Source organism: Apteryx mantelli, chromosome 1, assembly GCF_036417845.1.
Source record: "Apteryx mantelli isolate bAptMan1 chromosome 1, bAptMan1.hap1, whole genome shotgun sequence".
Taxonomy (NCBI): domain Eukaryota; kingdom Metazoa; phylum Chordata; class Aves; order Apterygiformes; family Apterygidae; genus Apteryx; species Apteryx mantelli.
The window spans coordinates 189,590,167-189,612,693 of NC_089978.1; the positions used below are offsets into that span (position 1 = coordinate 189,590,167).

The 22,527-nt window shown below is 40.7% G+C and overlaps 1 protein-coding gene across 2 annotated transcripts in view; it reads left to right on the forward strand.

Moving 5' to 3' along the window:
* Positions 1 to 22,527, forward strand: part of YAF2 (YY1 associated factor 2) — a 51,702-nt gene that overhangs the window by 7,300 nt on the left and 21,875 nt on the right. Inside the window, exons 2-4 of one of the 2 annotated variants that reach the window (XM_013947565.2) lie at positions 9,339 to 9,471; positions 16,188 to 16,247; positions 17,501 to 17,626. In XM_013947565.2, coding sequence (XP_013803019.1) covers positions 9,461 to 9,471; positions 16,188 to 16,247; positions 17,501 to 17,626 — 197 coding nt within the window. In that variant the 5' untranslated portion in view covers positions 9,339 to 9,460. Of the gene's footprint in view, positions 1 to 9,338; positions 9,472 to 16,187; positions 16,248 to 17,188; positions 17,360 to 17,500; positions 17,627 to 22,527 lie in introns of those variants that run through there. The other variant, XM_067314584.1, reaches the window with a different exon arrangement.

The following is a 22,527-nucleotide window of genomic DNA, read 5'->3' on the forward strand; positions in this document are numbered from 1 at the left end:
TAAGCCCATTCTATACATTTCTTGCTCTTTGCAAGAATCTCAGGAGTGTAAGAATTTTTACCTGAAATTTTACCTGAATTTTACCAGAATTTTATTTGGATTCCTAAGCATCTGAAAATTTTATTGTGGCTGATGTTATGCACATATTGTCTTCTGGAATTTACTTCAGACTCTGGAAGGAAAAGAAAAGCTGAAGAGATTAAGATGGAAAAAAGCCAGCATTTGTATCAAATGGTGTCACTGTGAGCTCTCCTCTCAGCATTCTGTCTCATCCCAGCTTCTTCAGTGTTGCTTCTCCTGAAATTTGCTGGGTCAGGCTCTTAGAGGCCCTAGGCCATTCTCTTGTCTGTTGCCTTTGGGAAGATTACTGGTTATTTGGAGCCAGCCGCCTGGATTTTCTCCCCATGTGACTGTCTGTGCTGTCACATCCAAACTCAGTCATATTTGTTTTACATTTGCTGTGATAAGCTGATTTATTATTTCCTATATAAATTATTTAACATGACCTTGTAAGTCCAAAGTTAACATGAATTGTAATAGGAGAGAAAATCAAATCTCATCTTTTATCATTTTATTTTTCATTCTTTTTAAAGGCATTTTTGCTTTTCTTTTTGGTCAGAACCAGGTCTAAAGTATAAACAAGTGTGTCTACACACATCATACATACTGCATGTAACCCTCTACACTACAGGAATATTAATCAGGATATAAGGTCCAAGGTGAGGCTTTTGAAAGTTAGAAAGTGGTGAGTTTAAGATCTCCTTATTACTCCTTTTTCATCTATATTCTGCACTGAACAAGACAGAGATACCACAGATGGACAATACGTGCTGATACTGCATAATGCACTTTGCATAGGGGACCAAGTCAAGGTCATATAGTCAGCTGTAACACTGGCATTTCCTAACTTTTGGGTAGCTGATTTTGCTACCCACATAACATTCTTTTTAAGCAGCTTCCTTGCTGCTTTTTTACTAAAATTTCTGGTTCATTTCAAAGAAGAAAAAGCAGCCAGTTTATGTGTATCCCAGGCTATGGACTGATGCCCTCTTCCAGATCCAGCTGTGTTGGGGGAGAGTTATCCTCCCTGCGGGTTTGTAGTCACCCACCCCTTGCCCAGCAAAGATTCCTGTGTCCTTGCACCCCCCAGCTGAGCCCTCCGTCCCCCTCCTGGGTCAGAATGGTTAAACAGCACGAGCAGCAGGCTTTGCTCACTCACGTGCCTTATTCAGATTGAGGGGGGTTTGGGAAAGTCAGGGTTCTCAGGGTGGGAGTTCACAGCTCTTTCAGCAGACCCTCCCAGCAGAAATGGCCCCTTCCAGCCGAGAAGGCGATAAATGGCCAGTGAGTAGCTGCCTTCTGCGTGGGGGTGTTTGCAGAGTGTGCTTCTGCCTGCACCTGAGCAACCCAAACAAGAGAAGAACAATGGTCATTTTTTACAGTTTTGCTCTCAGCTAAAGTTATGTGGATGTTCTGGTGACAGAGGAAAGGCATTTTCCCCAGAAAATATCACAGGCTTCATGCAAACTGTGCAGCTTCTCAAATGAAAGATTGTGATTTTTCAAGGTCCAACAGGATAAAGCCCTGAGCAACTGAATGTAACTTCAAAGTGAACCCTGCTTTGAGCAGGACATTGAACTAGAGGCCTCCTGAGGTCCCTTCCAACCTGAAACATCTTGTAATGCTATGAGTTTTTGAAGTGAAGAATAACCAGATACATATTTGCTATCAATAGTGCTATAAACCAAAAGCAAATAATAACTGCTTTGGAGAATTTTTGGGTTCACTTTGTAGCTGAGACAATCCAAGCCAAGGCTGGCTGCTTCTGGAAGGCTGCTCTCTGCTCTGCCAGTCCTGCCTTCCTGTTAGTGCTCGCGTGTCCCCACAGTGCCTTTAATCCACTGGCTAAGCTGGCAGAAAGCTAGTTTAGTGAACTGAACTGGCTCACGGATGGGTCAGACAGTGCCAGAGGCAGTACAGGGCGAATAGGTGAGACCACATGGCCAGAATTAACCCTGGAAAAGCAAAGCCTTAGCTTCTGATGTCAGCTATGACATCAGTACAGTTTTACTCTTGTAGATTAATATAGATGTGTCTAGACACTTTCTGGTTCAGTTATCCCATAATCATGTCTAATTATTTAGTACAGGGTTTGATCCTTCAAGATTGCAACCCCATGATGTAGACAGGTCCCTGCACCTCCATCTTGCAATGTACAGGGCAAGGGTTTAGACTGTAAGTGGCAGGAATCAAGGCCTGTATCAGTGAAGTACCACTTACATGGCTGTTATTAAATAAGTGATAATCTACAAAGAGCTTCTTTGCTTCCCAGTACATTGCCTGCTTGGAGGCTTTTCTGTCTTTTGATCTTAGGTCAGATTCATGTTCTTTTTGATGATGTTAGGACAATTTATTTTTTTAGTGATTTTTAGTGCAACTTCCAATGCTGTCTTATTACTCAGGTTACCTATTTTTATATTACTGCCTTGTGATGTGTGCATTGAAGTTTCACTCATTCTGCAGCCTAGCAAGAACAGTCCAGCTCTCTCCTCCTTGCCTCTGGTTACAAGCTCCTGCTGCTTCCAGTCAAACAGCTGTGGGCTGAGCCGGACTATCTCACAGATCAGAGTACAGAAAATGAACTCTACGGAAGACCAGCAGAGCAGTTACAGTCAGACTGGCAAGCTGAGCTATCTCACCATGAAGCTCTCTAAGTATGACAGCCAACACAAGGGAGGCAGGAACAGGCCACTGGCCAGAGAAGGAGAGTGCTCCCTACAATTAGATTGGATAAAGTGATCATAAAACTGCAAGATCAGTCACTTTTTGCTCCTCAGAAGTACTTGCATTACATTTATTACTCGAGTGAATTTACATGTAAAAAATACACTAGAAGTTCTATGAGAAATTTCATGTGAAGTTGCAGAATCAGTAGAAGACACCTTACAATATCCTTTTTCCTCAAATGAATGTAACAAAAAAGAATGATTGTTTGAAAATGATTATTTCTTCTGGCATAGAATAAGAGTAAGCTGGAGAATATTTTATACTTCATCGGTTACATATTTACAATAGTAAACAAAAGTGGTGGTTTTCTTTTTGGCTTTTAGCAGCAAACACAGAACTGTGCAGTGATTAGCGTTAAGTGAAATCAGTGTGAAAGAAGAACGGTGTTTTTAAGAAACTGTCAGTGACTTGTCTTCACAGCTGGCACCTATTAATACAGTGAATAATTTCTGCAAGCCTGGATAGGCTCCAAAATTAATACTATCCATTAAGAAAGACCATGGAGTGCTATAATTGTGTCGGAATATTTTGGCTGGCAATAAACAAATCATTCTTAATGCTGTATTCACATCCATTAACAAAGGTTAATAATCAGAAAAGCTGTAAATTTATTTATATTTAATGCAACTTAGTCCATACCTACTTTAACATCATTGTGAAAAATAACAATTTTTCTATTATTTACACATCAGCAATTTTTGTGGGAACTGGCCAGTTTGACATTGCAATTTTTTTCTAGTAATGTCCCCATGTTAATATGTGCACAACCTCCTCAGACTGTTCAGAAGTGACACAATTACTTCAGACTCAGCAATGCAGCAGTAAATTACAGATTGTCCTCTAGCTTGTTTTTGCACACCCACAGAAAACTTCTTCCCTGCAGTTGTTCTCAAAAGACTTGAGATTCCATCTGCTTATTTTATTTCCCAGGCAGAAAAAAGGAGAAAAAGAAAACAAAACAAGATAAAACTGAAAAGACTGCATCCATTTAAACCTTTTGAAAATCCAGAGCAAAGGCTTTGATTTAAGTAGAGTCACTGAAGATTTACAGGGACAGACAGATGAGAACTCAAAATCTTTATCAAAGGCTGAGTTAGAATCACATGTAAACAACCTGGAAGCAGATTTAAACAAGAAAGAACTGAGGCCCATTGTTTATTTCAGTGTAAACACATCATGCTATCCTGAAATGAAGTCTGTGAATCAATTTGGGCAGTTGTGGCTGCAGTAAATCTGACCCTGTTAACTGCCAAGAGAAGGTTCCTCAGCGTGGACATCTGACAAATCCTAAGCCCCAGTGCTCGGTCGTAAAGTGGGAAGCCACACTAAAGTAAAAGAGATTATTGCCCAGATTCTGGGGATTTAGATGTTGTAAGGGCAGCCTCCAAAAAAAGCTCTGAGAAGTCTACAAAGTGCTCTGATTTACCTCATTTGCTTAAAGTGCCAAGGGGCTACACCAACTGGGAGTTATTGGACACATAAAAGCTAGTAACAATAACTACTTCTGAAAATGTACTTTAATCTTTCTATGGTGACCTAAATGCAAAAGTTAGCAGAGGTTACTGGTATTCTGGAGTAATATATCTAGGCATTCAAGCAGAAGAACTCTTTTTTCCCAATAGACCAGTGCAGTTACCCTAATACAGCTGAAAACTGTGGTATATAACCAGCTTTTCCAAATTCTCTCTCTCTGCCCATCTCTATTTGATTTCAAACACTAAGACAGTGAATGTGCATGCACATTTGTCTGTGCGAAATATTTCATGTGTAATAGCTTTTCTTGTCTTACAAATACAAGATTTGTAGAGAAAAAAACGGTTACTGCGTAGTTTGTTACCCTATGTATAATGTTCAGTTGCTTCTTAAAATAAACCTATTGGCTAATAAAATAACTTAGTATTTGATAGTTCTTCCAAGAAAAAAAACTATGCTGACTTACTTTATATATGACATTTCTTGACTTTTGGAAGACTCTTGGAATCAGAATATGACCCCTCTTCCTTGCCAATTAAAAATGAAATAAAACAGCAGACAATAAAAGAAAAATTTCACCCAGACCATCTTCTGGAACTGACTGTCTCTTTCTTTTAACTCCCTGGTTTTCCCACTGTCCAGGTACAGCTGCAGCACACTCATATTATCACTGCTGTTCCTGCTGTTCCTTTCCTTTTCATATAGGTAATATTCACTTTACAATACTTCCTATCTTTGATAACGCTGGAAACAGACATCTCAAGGTTGCTTCTGAACTTGAAGTTTTTGTATGGCAACACCATTCATCAGCACATCTGAGACACTATGATTGGACTGGCCAGAAATAATTCTTCCAAACTCTTTACAGAGGACTTCGAATTGAAGCGGCAGCACGCTGTGAGAGATCATCCTGACTATGCCTAGTATGCCAATCTTTTCTACACCTTTTGAACACCAGAAAAAGCTTATATAATCTGTAATATTGTAGGTGACTTTTATTGTCACATTTCTAGACCTTGAATGTACTGTAAGGAACAGACAGTACTGGAGTGTTTGTGGTATGTGTCTTCTTATGGATATCTGAGTGAATTGTTCAGTACATAAAACTTCTCTGCTTTTTACACATCAAGCATTCAAGATCCTTTCTTACGGATTGCAAATGCATCACCTACACTTTGGGTACAACACTTTTTGTAACAATTTACAGATAAAACATTTTAATTAATTTTTAACTTAAAATTTAAAACAAAAAAAATTACTTCAGAAATTCATCATTTGCCAATCTTTTATCCCACGTCTCTGTGCAATAATGCAAAAACACAAGAGTGAAAACTTTCCGTAAACTCCTGAAATCTCACATGTAGGCTACAGCTGGAGGACATACATTGACAGTATGGTATTAACGACTGTTATAGAAATTACTGTAGGTGATAAGCAGATGCAGATCTATAATTCAATACATAACATTGGCGATAGCATAGCTAAGCGCCATCCTTCCTCACTAGTCCATTTGCATGATTTAACTTAATTGGGCAAAATCAGCCAGGGACAGTGGCCTCATCTGTTAAAAGCTCTCCCTGACAGCACACACAATTATCACCTGCTCCTCAGTGTCATTCTTCTTTAGAAGTTCTATACCTAAATGGTAGTCAATTAATGATCAGTTTTATAAGGACTCTTTGGGCTGGGGTTAACACTTCCAGTAATGCAAAGCAGCTGTAGACCTGGCCTAACTTACCACTATGTTTTGTTTGCTTTGCATTGTCATGTAGCAGCACAAAGCAACCAGTATAAACTGATGAATCTGTCTTAAAACTGCAAATACGTTTTCAGTTGAGCCAGGATTCATCATATATATATCTTTACTTTATGCCAGATATTATGGTACCATTCCTGTTTCTTCTTGTTGGGTTTCTTCCTGGGTTTTCTTGTTAAATAGTCATATGTAAAAATCTTTTAAAGAAATTCTCAGACAAAGATCAACGTTAAATTAGAGTTAATATTTAGGATATATATCACTTTATATATATCACTAATTTATATATCATTAATTTAACCGAAAATACTCTCAGCGAAGATATGATCTACATCTAGTAATGGCTACTCACATCAGAATCTGTATCCCTTTTTTCATAGATTTCATTATATCTGCAACTGATGAAGTGAATGTCTAGTCTTGACTGGATAATATTGAGGACACTAAATAGTAAATGTATATTCTTGAACTGAAGTCTACTATCTATTTTACTTTTCTGAGTTGATAACTCAAATCTAAGACTGCTTTGAATTGTAAATGGAATAGTCTGTTTTAATTTTGTACTGTCTTATACTTTGATCTATGTATTACAATACTTCTTAACAGATACAAATCTGCTGCAATATCTAGACATAGAGAGAAAAACTCTTAGAAAGCATTAGTCTTTTTGATTAGTGTTGATGAAAATGGGCAGTTTGCTGTCAATTACAAGTTGTTTAGTTTACAAAACCTTATATTTGGACCAGCAATTAGTCATGCATATCAACGTAATCTGATGATTGAAGACTTCTGTATGTCCATGCCTTGTCCCAGTCAAGCCAACTAAAAATTCCCAGTGGTCGGTCCGTTACCAGCATGATAGACTGAACTTCAAACTACATTGTGTTCCTCTTTGAAGCTATATCATCCTTTGATTGCTACAGCGTCTAAAATGCAAGTTGGAAGGATGATACTTACTGTGGTACCCAACCAATTCTATAGCTTCAAAGATTATAAATTAAGCAGATTTGCTTTGGAAGATTAACCTATCAATAATCCCAGTATTAATGAAAATAATACCCTTCTACCTTATAATGGGCTTTATTCCAGGACTAGTGTGCTAGTCTTTTTCCTCATAGCTAAGATAAAGGTTTCAAATGTCAAGAGTTACAAATTCCAAACTCTGTTTATGTTTAAATCATTTCTTATCAGTGCTATTTTGGATACTTGTTTTTGTAGCATTCCACATTTACCCTACCTTGGAAAAATATTATGACGCACTTTATTCTTTTAGACTAATCCAAAGAGCTCTATATACTTGAGTGTTCTGGTCTGTCAGAAGGATATCTTATCCTGGCAAATGTCCAGATGGTATCATTTAAATTTAAGCGGCAGAAGCTATTATGATTTTGAACCCATTCACTCAATTCTTATCATACAAACCCAAGTTTGTACCCCAGCACAAATACATTGTCTTTCCATTACACCATTTGAAACTAAGGGATAGTTAGCTTTTGGACATGCCATCAAATTATAAACCGTAATCTATCTTAAAACTACAACTTGAGTAAACCTCAATTTGGCAGACCAGAGAGATTATGATTCACGCTTTAATTTTATCTGTCAGGTGCTATTGCAAAGCTATTCTGGCTAGCATCCCAGGCAAATTCTTAAGAAGACAGAACATATCTCTTAGAATATGTACACTTTTTAAACTTTTAAGCTCTACAGCCTCTCTTGTATTTGACCTCCTGAGGTTACCAAATGAACACAAGAGTCAATCAATCATTTCCTGCCACTGTCTTGTTGAGGTGCTTTTTTCATATGTCTGCTATATAATTTGTTATCTCCTACTTTGAGTTACACAGGGACAGACGCTCATCTGGAATTAATTGTACGGGTCAAACAGCTTGCATAAAGCTATGCTATTTAACCCAAGCTGAGTATCTAGCTCATTTTACCACACGTTAATGACAGTTTCATGGCTAAAGAGTTTCTGCTGTGTTTCTCCCTTCTTAACTGCGAAATAGCTTTTTTTCAACAAATAAATCCAATTATAGGATTTTTTCTTTTGAAGAAATGAACTACAGATATAACTACTGAATTTATTTGAAATCTTCTTACATGTGCAGCTAACAAATATTCTGTTGTTACTATATAAGCTAGGAACTCACATTATTAATTACTTTATCTGCTTAAGTACTTCTCCAAGGATGAGGGAAATGGTAAGAAGCCTTTACTGTGTTCTACTAGTATCATAAAAGAGACAGTTAACACTCCATTCTTAGCTATATTTATCAATGTTTATACGAAAATGGTAGTAGTTAAAACAGATTTACTGAGGACAATTTTGAACATAAAAGTTGTCTATAATGCTACAGAATTTGCAATTAATTAAAAATAGAAGCTTCTAGACATCTTTTCATAAATCCAATCTTCGGGAATATATACTTCTTCTCTAAACCATCTAATTTAATAGAGTAAAGATAAGGATTTTATTCTTCTGGGAGAGGTATATTAAGGCACTATATGCCCTTATGTATTTTGCTAGTGATAACTAACAAACTCAGGCAGAGATCTGTGGGTGTGTTTGAAAGCATAAGTCAGATGCTGGCATGCAAAGCTGACTTAAAGCTCGTGCTTACACTGCATTGATCCCAGTGTTTCTCTGAAGATTTCTTTATAATGCTGTAGCAGAGCATGCTGAGGGTTAGTCAAATTTACGTAATGGCCACAGATGATGGTAGCTCCAATTCAGAATTAAGTAGCAAAATTTGTCATTTTTCACACTCTCTTCTGGGTAACCACATTCCCTTTTCCTTTTTAGCAGGCAGACAGTAGCTGTTTAGCTGGAGAGCTTTTGCATCAGTGGTGTGTCTTTGCAGTGTTATCTGTGCAGCTGCCCCAGCCATTTGCAGGCAAAACAGCACAAGCAAGACCATGTAGTGCAGCTGTTTCGTTAAGAAGAAGCCTGACTTCAGTGTTCAGCTTCAAAAGATAGTGATCTGCAAAGATCATCTTGATGACTGCTGTATGTTTTCCTGGACATTTTTTTTTTAAGGTTAAAATTATCTTAAAAATGGCAGTGCTGCAGGATGAGCTAGTCTTTCTTCTTGAATTCTGAACAATTTGAAGAGTCTTCTGCTTGAGCAATTACCTAACAGGAGGAATCATCACCGATCTGTTATGACTGACAGGTTCCTCTGGGAGATTTCTTCTGCTGCCAGCCCCAGACCACCTATCAGTGCAATGGGCTCACTACAGACAGTGCTCTGGACCTACAGGCAAGCCTGAGGGTACGCTCAGCGTTAATTAAAGAACTTTGTTACTCTTTCTCTTTCAGATTTATATATTTATTTTGGAAAAGAACCATTGTAAAGAGCTTCTACCAAATGTTAAGTCTCTACACAGTCCAACCCTACACTTGGCAGCAATACAAGTCCAACCAAAAGGAAGAAGAGAGAGATGAAGGGATGGTAAGATGCAGTGCATGGTTACATAGAGATGCTTAGCACAATGACAAGGAATCATCTTCTCCTCAGGGGAGAGGTTTCCTCACCTGACCTTGATTCTTAACCCACAAAGCAACATGTTCTATGGATCTAACCCCTGTGCTTTTTGGGGGGTTACTTTTTGTTGTTTAGATGCTATATTTTATATTCATGTAACTAAATTGAGAGAAAAAACAAAAAGGGGAAAATGGAAAGTGTAACACTGGGGCTGCAGTAAGAGGATACTGACATGAATTATGTCATGAAAGACATATTCTTTTGCCAAACCTGAGCCAAAGCCAGTGACTCCAAGCCAAAAAAAAAAAAAAAAAAGTGAGGTCTCTTACGAGCACTCTGGCATGCTGCACCTTTATTAAATCCATAACTTTCTCTTCCTCATCTAGAATACTGTGAAAATTGGGAAATGGGAACTGGAGGGGGTTCTCATGGAGATCTCTTACCTCTGAGTATTTTATAATGCAAATGTCATTTGCATTATAAAATATACCTGATCCAACATATCATTTAAGATAAATTTGGGATTGTTTTCAATATCTGTATATGTGCCCATGCCTGTCTGTGTGTGTATGTGTATATAGATATAAGCAGTGAAATGTGCTTTTTATTATACATTGAGAAGGCATCCTTCTTAAGAAGTCATTGTCTTTGTATGTTTTTATCTGACAGAAGGTTTTGTTCATTCACAACATTTTATTGCATTAAAAAAAATTGTATATTTGGAATATCCTTTTTTACTCCTGATGCCCCAGTCCTACATGTTCACCTTTTTCCCTTCATCTGTCAGAGATAACACCTGTGAGTCGAATTCTGATCTCCAAGTAAATCTGGAGGAATTTATAAAAGAGAGTTACAGTGAGAAAAATTGAATGGCACTTTTGATCCAAAGGTGGCTTATGGCACTTCTGAATCCAGTCATTGCAGTAGGTGTTTGTGTGTCTGACGGACATTACCTTGGAATACTGAGCTGAAGCTAGAACTTGCTTAGGGGCTTTAGTTCCACTTTAGTACTTTTTGCTCTGATAGCTTTTAAAAAATGCTGTGTAGGATCAGGAAGCTGTGTGACTTTCAGCCATATCCCCTAATCAGACTCAGAATCCTTTAAATATTGCTGTAAAGTGTGATATCTCCTCTGGGCTGCTGTTCTTCCTTTGGCACTATTTCTGCTGGAAGCCTGCCACCTGCACAACACAAAAATAGGAAATTCAACCTCTGGGCAGATTTTAACACTTTAAACAACTCCTAAAAGAGAGAGCATCAGTGAAGGTGAGAAGGAAACAAGAGAAAAGTGAAACATGGCAGAAAACAAGGCAAATCAGAGGCTGGGGCAGACAGAATGAGCAGTACAGGAGACCAGCTGGAAAGATAAATCTCAGATGGAAAGAGAGGGTAGAAAAGAAAGGAGGAAGTAGGACAAAGGAACACATAAAGAGGAGAAGGAGAAGGGAAAAGAAATAGGAAGATGGCAAATAGCAGAGGGGGAAAGAGGTAGGAGGGATAAAGGCAAATGATGAAATCAGGAAGCAAATCTGAACAGATAGCACTGAGAGCAGGCTATTTTTTTGCTCCCACAGCCTGGAGGGAGCTTGGCTTGCTAATTAAGGTATGTGCTCACCCCTGTAACCAGCTAGATCTGATGCTGATGTCAGCAACAACTGGCAGCTGAAGACAGAGGTTGCTTCTGCTTAAAGGAGCCTCTGCAATGCATACCCAAACCTCCTCAGGGGACACTCGCTTTGCCTGAATGCACCCGCCTTAGCAGAGGTATATTGGATATTACCTCACTTCATCCTGATGGGAGCAGCCAGGGAAAGATTTAGCCTCAAATTTAAATAGCTGATAATGGTAGCTTCACTACACTTCCTTTAACCCCACAGGTCCAAATTCGGAGAGTTCTCACAGAGGCTGGTGAGCCTTGGCACTCTCTGCTCCCTTTAGAGATGGTTCAAAGCAAGAGTCCAGCTTAACCACTTTGAACTGTTCCCGCTTGGAGAAGCTAGTCTTTCACCATTTGTTAGAAAGGGAACTTCCAATAGCCTCACAAGTCTCTCCAATCTGTTTTAGTCTCTCTAGCCCAGATGTAGGTTGTGTGAATACCTTTCTGGTGTTTGTAGTCACAGCTGAAATACCTTTAATCTAGCATTCATAATCATTATATAGCACACCTACCCTGTGAGAGGTATGATAGAAGAGTTAAGTGTCATTATCATTTATTAATAATTCTTGAGTCACCTAGCTGAAATGAATTAGCATCTTTATTCTAAAAGACTGTCACGTGCACTACCATGCCTGGCAATTTCAGCAAAAGGACCAGAAATATAATGAGTGTTAAGAATGTTCTTTTATTCCTAGAGCCGATCCTTTACACCTCTGAGACATGTTGAATGGAAAAAGTAAGGAAACTTACTGTGACAGTTTTCTGTGATGAAGTAGAGGGTTTGTAGAGACTATAGAGCTGACCATTCGTCAGCTTTTAAGTTCACTACAAAATCTGCAAAGATAAAGGCTAGACCCAAACCAGTAGGGTAAATGAGAAGTATGCACTAACTGAAATAATTATCTGATAACTACCAAGTATCTAAAATGAAGTGGTTTTATAGTTTCACTCCAATCAATAGAGGACAGGTATAAAAAAATCATCACTATGGTCAAATTCTTCTCAATCTTCTAATGATCATCTACACAGACAACTGTATGCTACCATGCTATGTAACTTGAGAGCGTTCTATGTACAACACTCTTTGACCTGTGTTTGAAGCTGAATTCTCACAATCATATTATAGAGTCAAATTATGGCCTCAGAAAGACTCCTGGACTTATTCACCCCTGTGTTACTCAATGTTTATGACAGTATGTCCCTATCGATTTCACAGCAATTCTAATTGTGTGAAACCTGAAGAATGTGGTCGTGAACCAAGTCTCAGTTCCCCCCAAATGGTATAATGTGTCTCGGTCAGGCCTGTACATGCAAGCAAGTGCAAACTTCTTTAAAACATGGTTCAGGCTCTCAGGTGTTATGATGTGCTCCCTGACATGTTGAATGTTATGGTGCAGACAGGCTCTTAGAAAAGAAGTCAAGGGTTGAATCACCATGGTGATTAAATTCCTCTCTTCCCCTAGATGTGACCCCTCTATGCCAGTGGTTCTCAGCCCTTTTCAGACCAGAATTTCCCTCTCCTGCCCCCATTCAGTAGGAAGGGAAGTGGAGACTGGTAGGAGCCACTGACACCTTTTTGTGCCATTCGCCCCTCCTCAGCTGAGGCTGACCTCAGCTGACCCCCAGGCTGAGCAAACACACCCTAGGCTAACATAGAGGGGGCAGTTCCTACTGTCACCAGTCTTACTGTCTCTATTACAGGGTCTAAGGGAACTCTGCAATTACAAGAGCTATATATCTTTCACTTTTCAAGAGCTCTGAAATATCTTTTTGCAGTGCATTAGCACTTCAAAGCCCAGACAGGATTCAGGCCTCATTATCCCAAGCACATTAAAAAAAATCACCAGGCAAATTCCCATGAATTCATTTAATTCTGTTGATCTTATTATATCAGTGCAACCCAAGCAAAACGGATGTACTGTGTGGGAATAAAGTGACACCTGTACCAGTGCAATTTTATACTTACATAGTTTTCCATGATATAAATAGGGATTAAAAGGTGGCTTATCTACAGTATAATAATAATAATTGTTTTTACGGAGACCTTTTTTATACTCAAGCAGAGCCAAAGTGATTATATAATTGATGAAGATACTGATAGTGCAGTAACTGGCATACGTTTTACGAGCTCAACAGCGGTTCAACTATTGACTAAATGGCAAGTCTTCATATGGATCTACACAGCAACAGTCTGGTCTGGAATAACCTCATATGTACATAGTTTCCTTAGGAATAATAATAATTGCCTCTGGAGAAGAATTTTCACACAAGAAGATACTCAGAAACAGCCACTGTTCCCTTTCACATTCTCTTTAATATGAATAAACTTTTAACTGAGAAGTCATGCATGCCATAACATTTATACCATAAGATACAGAAAATATCTTTAATTTTCATGAAGCTATCAGCATAATATTGTATTCAATATCATAATCATATCATGAGTGTTTCCCTAGTACAATGCTAAAAATGTAAATTTTAAGAGAGGAGTATAAGACCATATCCTAGCTAGAGAGTGAATTCCTGATGTACTGAGTGAGAGGCAAATATATTGCCCACCCCTTCTATCTTAAAGATGTGTTTACTTTTGAAGGTTAGCTGAATTAAAATAGGGTGTAAATAACTATTCTGGAATAACACCACTTCTAGATAAAACCAAACTTAAAACTAAGGGAATTTAAAATGAAGATTAAAGTTATTCCCTTTCCTTCCCTGAAACATTTTTTTAAGACAGCTAATACCAATTTCATCAGTTCTGTCACACAAACAGGTAACGCACCATACAAATATTTAGCAGAAGACAAATAAGTTTTGTGGGTTCATATGGGGATTACCAGATGTCAGAATGTCTGGTTATGGAAGTCCCAGTTTTGTTAGTTTGTAGCAAAGATCTAGGAACATTATTGTCCCTCTGAAATACTCTCTTGATTAAGCATTTGACTATTATACACAACTCTTCCATGTGTTTTCCTGCATTACTGGTAAAAGATACTTTTCTGAAAATGGAAATGGCTTAAATAGTCTATTTCAGAAATAAAACATGATTCCATAAATTGAGAAAAGTCAGTATTTTTCAGAGAAGAAAGAAATGCAGTTCTCAGAGAAACACGGGTATTTTCTCACCCAGACTTGTCAGTAATGCGGTACATTTTGTGCTTCCCAGGGTAGCGTCCTATTACTGGACTAAGTTCAGGATTTGCTTGGAATTGCTTAGTGCAGCTTTCTTCATAATCTCTTATGAATTGAACAACACTGCACTGAGCAATTAGCCCTCCCCTCCCCACCTCCCAGCCCTTCAATGCCACCTGGTCCTATGACAAACCACCGATGTTTTAATTGTGGTGTCGACATTGGAGGCTTAGGGCTTGCACTGGTGTTTACTTTTGTTCCTATTTGTAGGTAGAACAAGGTATGAGAAAAATGATGTTTCTTTCCTCTTCAAAGTTATTCAAAGATAAGACTCACCATTGCACAGAGAGGGCACCATTGGCCATCTACTTGATCTCTTGAATGCCCTACTGAATCACCTTTAAGCTCCCAAAACAAGGATTAGTTGGGATTTCAGTGGGAAACAAGCCCAGTGCTGCTGGGAACACATCATGATATTTAAGCAGAGTGGTTTAGGTCATGTCCATGCAGCAGAAGGGCTGGAATGCTACAATTGGAAAGATTACTCAGCTGTTAGGGATAACATTTGTGGTTGGCAGTTGTGATTCTCCCTGCTGATTAGAAATGGTTCTCTCCAAGAATAGTTCCTGAGGGATTACAACATATCCCAGTGTTTTGTAACCATCAACGGAAGTTTTGTTTTGTTTCTTATAATCTATATGGGAAAAGTATGATGTGACAGAGGAAAGGTCAGGAGAAAGAGGTTATTTCAAAATAATTGCTTTCTGAAAGTGGAGAAAGAATATGTTTGTTTATACAGTAGAGAGAGTGCAATACGTAAAAGGGCACAAGGAGACAGGTTTCTCCACTGCTTCCTATCTAAAGATTTCTACGCAGGGTGAGATTCAAGGAAGGGTGAGTCATATCACGTAATTCTAGAATTTTAAAGGGTTGGTGTCCAGTTCTGAATTATTTGCGCAAAGCTCTCTTCATAGTCAATGGAGAGAAATGGTCCCCAAAAGTGAGAAAATCATCTGCCAGAATAACCTTCTGCAGGTGCTTATTTCTCCCCATTGGGTTTGGGTCTGGGTGGCTAGTCCCTGTAGATCTCTAACTTACTGAATCCCATTCCAACTGTCTGCTTCAGCCTTGGGCTATCCCCAGATGTGCAGTCCCTATGTTGTATCTGTAATTGACAGTAGGCCCTAAGACCAGCATAAAAATAGGAGAACAAATGAACAAAATTGGGAAAGGCAAAGAATGGGAAAGGCAAGGGAAACAGAGTGAAGAAAACAGAAGGCAGGGAAAATGGCAATACTGGTAGCAGGATGTAAATGTGGAAGGAAATTAGGATAAATGACCAGCCACAAGGTAGGAAATACTACACAGGCTTCAAATTGCTGGTGTACAGGATTGCTAGAGAGAGAGGTCAGGAAACCAGGCAGTAGTGAAAAAAAAAATATATATATATATATACTTCTACATAAATGTAAATGTTCCAACTAATAGGACATTTCATTGGGCTTTTGTTGGTTCCCTAAGGAGATAATGTCAAGCACTTGACCTACATTTTCCTTTCCTTCATTATGTCCCACTGTTTCTAGCTGAAATCCTTTTTGACAACTTAGGCTTCAGAATCAGAAAGTTTCTCCATTGTCCACTTACTAAATTTTCAAAGAGCTCTACACCTTCAGTTATGCTTTTCCACACACTTGGGTAAAGCTCCCCTCAGGCACATTTCATTCTCCTTGAAATCCCGTTGTTCCTTGACAAAGGCTATGCAGCAAAAATTGCTTTGATCACTGTGATGCTGACCAACATCATCTCATTGTCTGCTTGTGCTCTGCCATCTACCTGTATCTGACTGCTGTCTTTTGTTAGGTACTTAGGACATGTGCTCTTTGTTCTGCTTGTACAGCATCTTGCAAAATGGCATCCTAGCCCGTGACTGGAGCTCCTGTGCACTGCCACAACACAGGTAACAAATAGCAGTGTTTTGTTTCATGTTGCTATGTTGCATGGGAACCACGTTGTACTTGTAATGCTTTTAAGCGCAAGAGCTGAGCGCTGCACATGGATACTAGATAACACCGTTATCTTCTGATTTTTTATCAGCGCCTATCCCATTCTCCATACGCCTCAGGCTGACGGACTGCCCTCTGTAGGTTTCTAAATAGACCCTCGTGAAGCACTCAGCTTGTCTCCTTTTCTTCCTTAAAGCACAGCCTAGAAAAAACTCTCTAGAAAGGAGAACGAGGCAAAGCAGATGTTACTGCAAACATTATCCTGTGCTAACAGAAAAGCATTTTCAGAGGGAAAGCAGCGCAGACCAGCACAAAACACGCACAATCCGGACCCGGCTGCCTGGCCCAGGGCTTTCCTTCGCGTCTCACCACGGGCAAAGCCCCGCGGCCGCGGCCCGCGATGCCGCAGGGAGGCCCAGCCGCCCAGGGCGAGAGCGCCGTGTGCCCGGCGCGCCGGTCCGGCCTAGGCCGCGCCGCCGCCGGGGCCGCCCGAGCCGCCCCGTGCGGCCGCAGCCCCTCCGCGCCTCGGCAGCCGCCACGGCGCGCCCGGCCCGGCCCGGCCCGGCCCGGCCCGGCCCAGCGCCCGGCCGCCGCCACGGCAGGCCGCGGCGGCGCTGCGCGGGGCCATGTGCCGCCCGGCGGCCTGCGCGGGACGCCCCGCGGCACAATGGCAGCGGCCGGGGCCGCCCCTCAGCACCCCGCCGCCGCCGCCGCCCCCAGCAGCCCCCGCGGCGCCCGGCCGCGCCGCCGCCCGGCTCGCAGCGCCCGCGCCGCCGTCGGTTGCGAACCTGCCGCGGCGCGCGGCCCGCGGGGCGCCGCGGCCTGCGGGCGGCCGCTGGTTGGCGGCGGGGGGACACGTGAGGGGGGAGGGGGCAGTAGCGGCGGCGGCGGCGGCGGCGGCGGCAGGAGTTTCCCCGACAGCTGGAGGTTGCGGCGGCGGCTCCTCCTCCGCGGGTCCCCGTTAGAGAGCGGAGCCCCCCGCGCTCCTCCTTATTGACAAACACACAAAGGGCCGCGCCGGGCCCGCGTCTGGAGCCGGCATGGGAGACAAGAAGAGCCCGACCAGGTAGGGGCAGCGGCGGCGGCGGCGCCTCGCCGGGGCCCGGTGCGCGGCGCGATGGCGGCCGGCGGGGCGCCGCTCCCGGGGGAGGCGGCGGCGGCGTGACGGCGGCGGGTCGCCCCGCGCTGTGTGCGTGTGTCTCCGCAGGCCGAAGCGGCAGCCGAAACCCTCCTCGGACGAGGGCTACTGGGACTGCAGCGTCTGCACCTTCCGCAACAGCGCCGAGGCCTTCAAGTGCATGATGTGCGACGTGAGGAAGGGCACCTCCACACGGTGAGTCCCCGCCGCGCCCGGGCGAGACCGGCTGTGACAGGAATTAGGTCACGTTTACCGGGGAGCCCCGGGCCGGGGAGGGCCGCAGCTAGACGGAGTCTCTCTGCGGCCCCCCCGGCCCGGGGCTCCCCGGTAAACGTGACCCCGGGCAGGCCCCGCTCCCCCGCGATGTGGGAAGCCGGTGGGGATTTACTGGCTGGAAACAGGGTGTGTAAAGTCTTCTTCTCCTCCCTGTTTTGCTGCTCTGCAACCGCCAGGAGAGGGCTCCCCCCAAAAAAGAAGAATGGGAGGGAGAAAAAAAAAATAATGATTGTCTGTACAGCCCAAATACTGCGAGGCCGTGCCCCTCGCAAGGGAAGAGCGATCCTCCGGGGCACGGCTAGCTGGTTAAAACGCTCGCCTGAATTAATACCTTTTATTTTATTTTTTTTCTTCTAAGGAGTTTAACTTCATCTCCCTAAAACGTCATTTATACCCCCCTCCTTCCCTTTCCCCCCCTGTTTGCTTTCATTCACAGAGCTGTTTTGCTCTCCCATGCAGATTGGTGGCTCTTGAGGCAGATAGTGACTCTTGGCTGTTTAGAAAGGAATTGCGGATGGGCTAAATTGTGCCATGTGGAAGTGACACCCTGAAAAATCAGTGACTTCCCAGAAGGACCTTTTTTTTTTTTTTTTTTTTTCTGTAGCACCCGTCGGAAAGCTTGCAGTGATTTAACCGGTTCCTGCTTATATCCGTATTGTTCAATACTACAGCCTAAATGTGCGCGCTCGGAGAATGGAGGATTTTATAAAACCAACAGGAGTGCACTTGTAGTCTTTGTGTGCTGACAGAATATGATTAAAGAATCCTTTGTTGTGATTATCATACCTATTGGCTAATCCTGTCAGCAAGAGAAGTTTAAGTGGCAATAAAAGTTGCAATCCTATCAAAAGCAGCAATTACATTCTAGATAGCATTCAAAGCAATATGGAATATGAATTACGACAAATGTTATGTGTTTGAAATCAAAAGTGCAAGGTTAAGTCAAATTATATTACAAGTAAGATTCTGCTTTATTTCTAATGCCTATTTCCTAGACTTCCGGAAACCTGAATGAATGTCCAAAGTCTTCTGATAACTTAGTCTTGAATACCAGTTGATTTTTATAATAAGGAAATCGGTGAGATAAATGTGCTAAGAGGAATTGTATCTGTCACATGTAACGTGGTTTACAGTCAAGAATGGTTTTGTATTTATGGCACAGATAGATATGTATGGATCGGTAATATTCAACAAAATAATACTGCTGAAAGAATAAATGCAAAGTCTTTAAAACAGCACAAATGCAGGTAACAGCCTTTTTTAAACCCTACTCAGTTTCATAGGCAAAGTCAGTTTAAAACAGTGTTTTGTCCCACTGGAAACTCAGTGGGATAAAAGCACTAAAACTTAAAAAAATGTGTGGAGGAAATAAGCAGATAAACCAGTATTATTATGGCCTTTTCTTTTCCTCTTGAATATTTTGGGAGCACAATACAGAGCTTAATTTCTTGGTCTACCCTTCCTCCGCCACAGTGTTCTGATACTCAGAGTTTTAGCTGGTGCATTGATTTTTATTTCTCTACTCAAACTCCACAACAAATGTGTAGCTGACTAGGTTTGTGGATTTCTTTTTCCCGTAAGGTTTAAATGGGTCACATTTTCATATGTGTGCGAAGTCTAGGATTTATGCATAGCGTGAGATAAATACAGGTTGTGGTTTTAGACCAGGCAATTTTAGGCCCCAAATCTGAAATTAGATTTGAGCTAGTAAGTAGACCTTTGTGTCTCTGGAGAGAATCATTAGGGTGCCAAAGAGACACAAAAGGCCATTTGGGTGGATTTTTTTTTTTTTTTTTTTTTAAAGGAGCTGGAGTCCAAGAAACCAAATTGGGGCCCTGTTAAAACATTTGCTCATATTGCCTGTGTAATGAAGTGTTTTTCATCAATGTTGTTCAGAATAACAATGCTGTGGAGTTTAGATGACCCTGGGAATGAATTTTTTCTGGCCTACCATTTTGAAATTTAATGTTTATATAGATTAAGCTGATGCCTCCACAGAGTTTTTAGTATGCATTAGTTCTTATTTCAAAAATTCTGCTGCATTTTTTTTTTTTTACTGATGAGATGAGAACTTTGTCTGTAAGACACTGCAAAATACTTCGTTTTTTCAGTTCAGAGAATCCTGTTTCTTTGTGATGGACTTAATGTCTGCTTCTGAATGTTAAAATCCACCAAATGTGAACATGTGGAAAAGCAGGCAATTGTAGTGAAGATGAATATATTTGAAAGCCACTGGAAATTAGTTGTAAAATTAATTAAAACTGTTGTAGTTTTCATACTAATCATGAACAATTAACTTTGTAGGAAATATTTTCAGGTTGGTGTGTGGTTTCACTGTTGAATAATTTCTTCTCTCTGAAAGAATTATCTTTTATGCCAAAGGATAGACATGGATTGTGGTCTTGAAAAACTGGTGGAATTTTTAACATTGATAAAAATGATTCTTATGACTTTTTGATTGTATTTTAATACACTTTTAAACTGAAACAGATTGTATCATGGAGTTAAATTAACTTTGTCTGTGGCAGTATCACCTTGCATGGTTAAACTGGGCTGTGCTTGGATGGAAGACCTCCAAGAGAAGGAAGTGGTATAAGTGATTCCCGAGGTGGCAGGCTTCTCTTTGGGTTTAGTATTAAGTCATTGCCCTGGCATGGTGCTGGAGTTGGATGTGCTATGAGTCAGATGTAAAACTGTGGTCCTATCTGCCAGTTAAAAATCCCTTTGCCTTTTACTGTAAAACTGTTGTCAGACTTTAATTTGGTAACGTCATCAAGGTTCTAAATTCTCCCTGTAGATACGGCTTTCTTATTTACTTGCAAACCTAAATTGTTCTGTGTTGTTGCTTGGGTACTGATAAATTACTATGTTCCTCTTGATAGGAGACTGTACTGAATATAGTAATTTTCTATATGTGACCTTTAAAACATTTTGAGGTCTTTCTAAATGAAAGATGTTGTATAAATGTGAGGAACCTAGGGCTGTAATAATCATTTCTTACTTGGAGAAATCTCCTGCTGAAGTTCATTAGACGTATGAGTAAGGAATACCGAATAGAACTCTAACATACTGTGGTATAGAGGGAACTGGTAACGAACTCTATATTTAGGTTGCCTAATAGTTTCCATGATAAAGAATTTGTATGATCCCTTTGAGAAGCTCTATTGTTTGCAAAAGCCATTGAAGTTTGGCAAGAGGAAGAGTCCTTAGGCTAAATAAGTGGTTTGATTTCTTTGCCCCATGAAATTGTTTAAGTTTTGTTGAGACATAAACACTTGAAAATCATCATTTCCCCTCTGTCACTTGCGTTGTACAGAAAAATGAAGTAATAGAGGACTCTAAAAGCCCAGACTAGCACCACTGTAAAAACAACAGTGGCAATGATACCATGCTGAAAACCCTGGAAGTGCATTATTTAGCTCCTGAGGATATTATAGTGGGGTTGCTGAGTCCGGACTGACACAACTATTGCTTTCCCAAAAGAGAATTGCCTCAATGGGCATACTGCCATTTCTTTATTTCTTTCCTTCCACTCGCTATCTGCCACTATCTGAATCAGGGGTATGTGAATACTGGTATGTGAATATAGGTTGAATTTCAAGAATTGGGCTGGATCTCTGAACAGACTTTATTGCAGCAAGTAATTGCTTCCTCTTTTCTTTCCTCCAATATGGTGTTTGGGTTTTTTTCTTGTCAGCTAATATGGTTGCTCATGTAGTTCAGGCATATTACAAAGCCGAGATTCAGGGTTGCAGTCTTGTGGAAAGGGCATACTGGGAATAAGTACAGAAGAGGACTAGCATTATATCTAAAGGGATGTATATTTCCTCTTCTCTCCTGTCTTCTAGGAAACTGCATTACCTCTCCATCCCTTCTCTCTTCCTTCTTCCCCCAGATCATATTAACACTTTTTTACACAGATAGTGGTGTAACGTCTGGATTTAAAAATATCTGTTGCTTTGCACTTCTTAATTTGGTTCTTACACTTGTGTACTGTGTCCTGGTCTGTAGTTACGTGATCTTGTTCTTTTCTCTATGCTGTGACAAACTGTCCATTCAACGTAAAGGCTGAACACCCAGGAGAGTATAGTGAGAGTTACAAATCTGCAAATCTGGCTTTTGAACTTTGAAATGCTTGGTGTGATACTCTGTTGCCTTCTTTTAACGTTAAGAAAAAGTGGTCTTGGTGGGGGGAAACAGTATGTGATTGATTTCTCTCCTTGGACTTGACAGGATTCTGTGATTTTCAAACTAGAAAAATGGGCAGGATTCCAGAGTATATTTTTGTGAATAGTATTCTCTAAGTTAATAATAGGAGAAGGACTATTGTACAAAGCTGTAATGACTTTATGCTTCTTATGCTTTCATTTTATTTTATTTTTTAGAACTACTTTTATTGCTGAGTTTGGATTCAGTAAAAACTTAATCTTACTTCTGAACCTACAGGACTAGTGCATGCTATGCAAACCCAAAGCATTTTTCTTCCTTTCGACGAGGGGAAAGGGGGAGGCAGGGAGAGTAAGGAGATAAGAAAACAGGCACAAGCTGGCTTCTGTGAAGATATATTTTGTAAGATGTATTCCTCTCTCTGATAAACACGTTGGGCCAGCTGCTATATGCAACTTCTTTTACATAAAATAGCCCCTGAAATTTGTAGCCAGGCTGGAGTAGGCCATCACAAGTTAGGATTAATTTCTCTGGGATTGGGATGGATACCTCTAACACCTTGTACTGCTAAAGTGTGTGTGTGTGTGTGTGTGTGTGTGTATATATATATATATATATATATATATATATATACACACACACATATTTGTTTT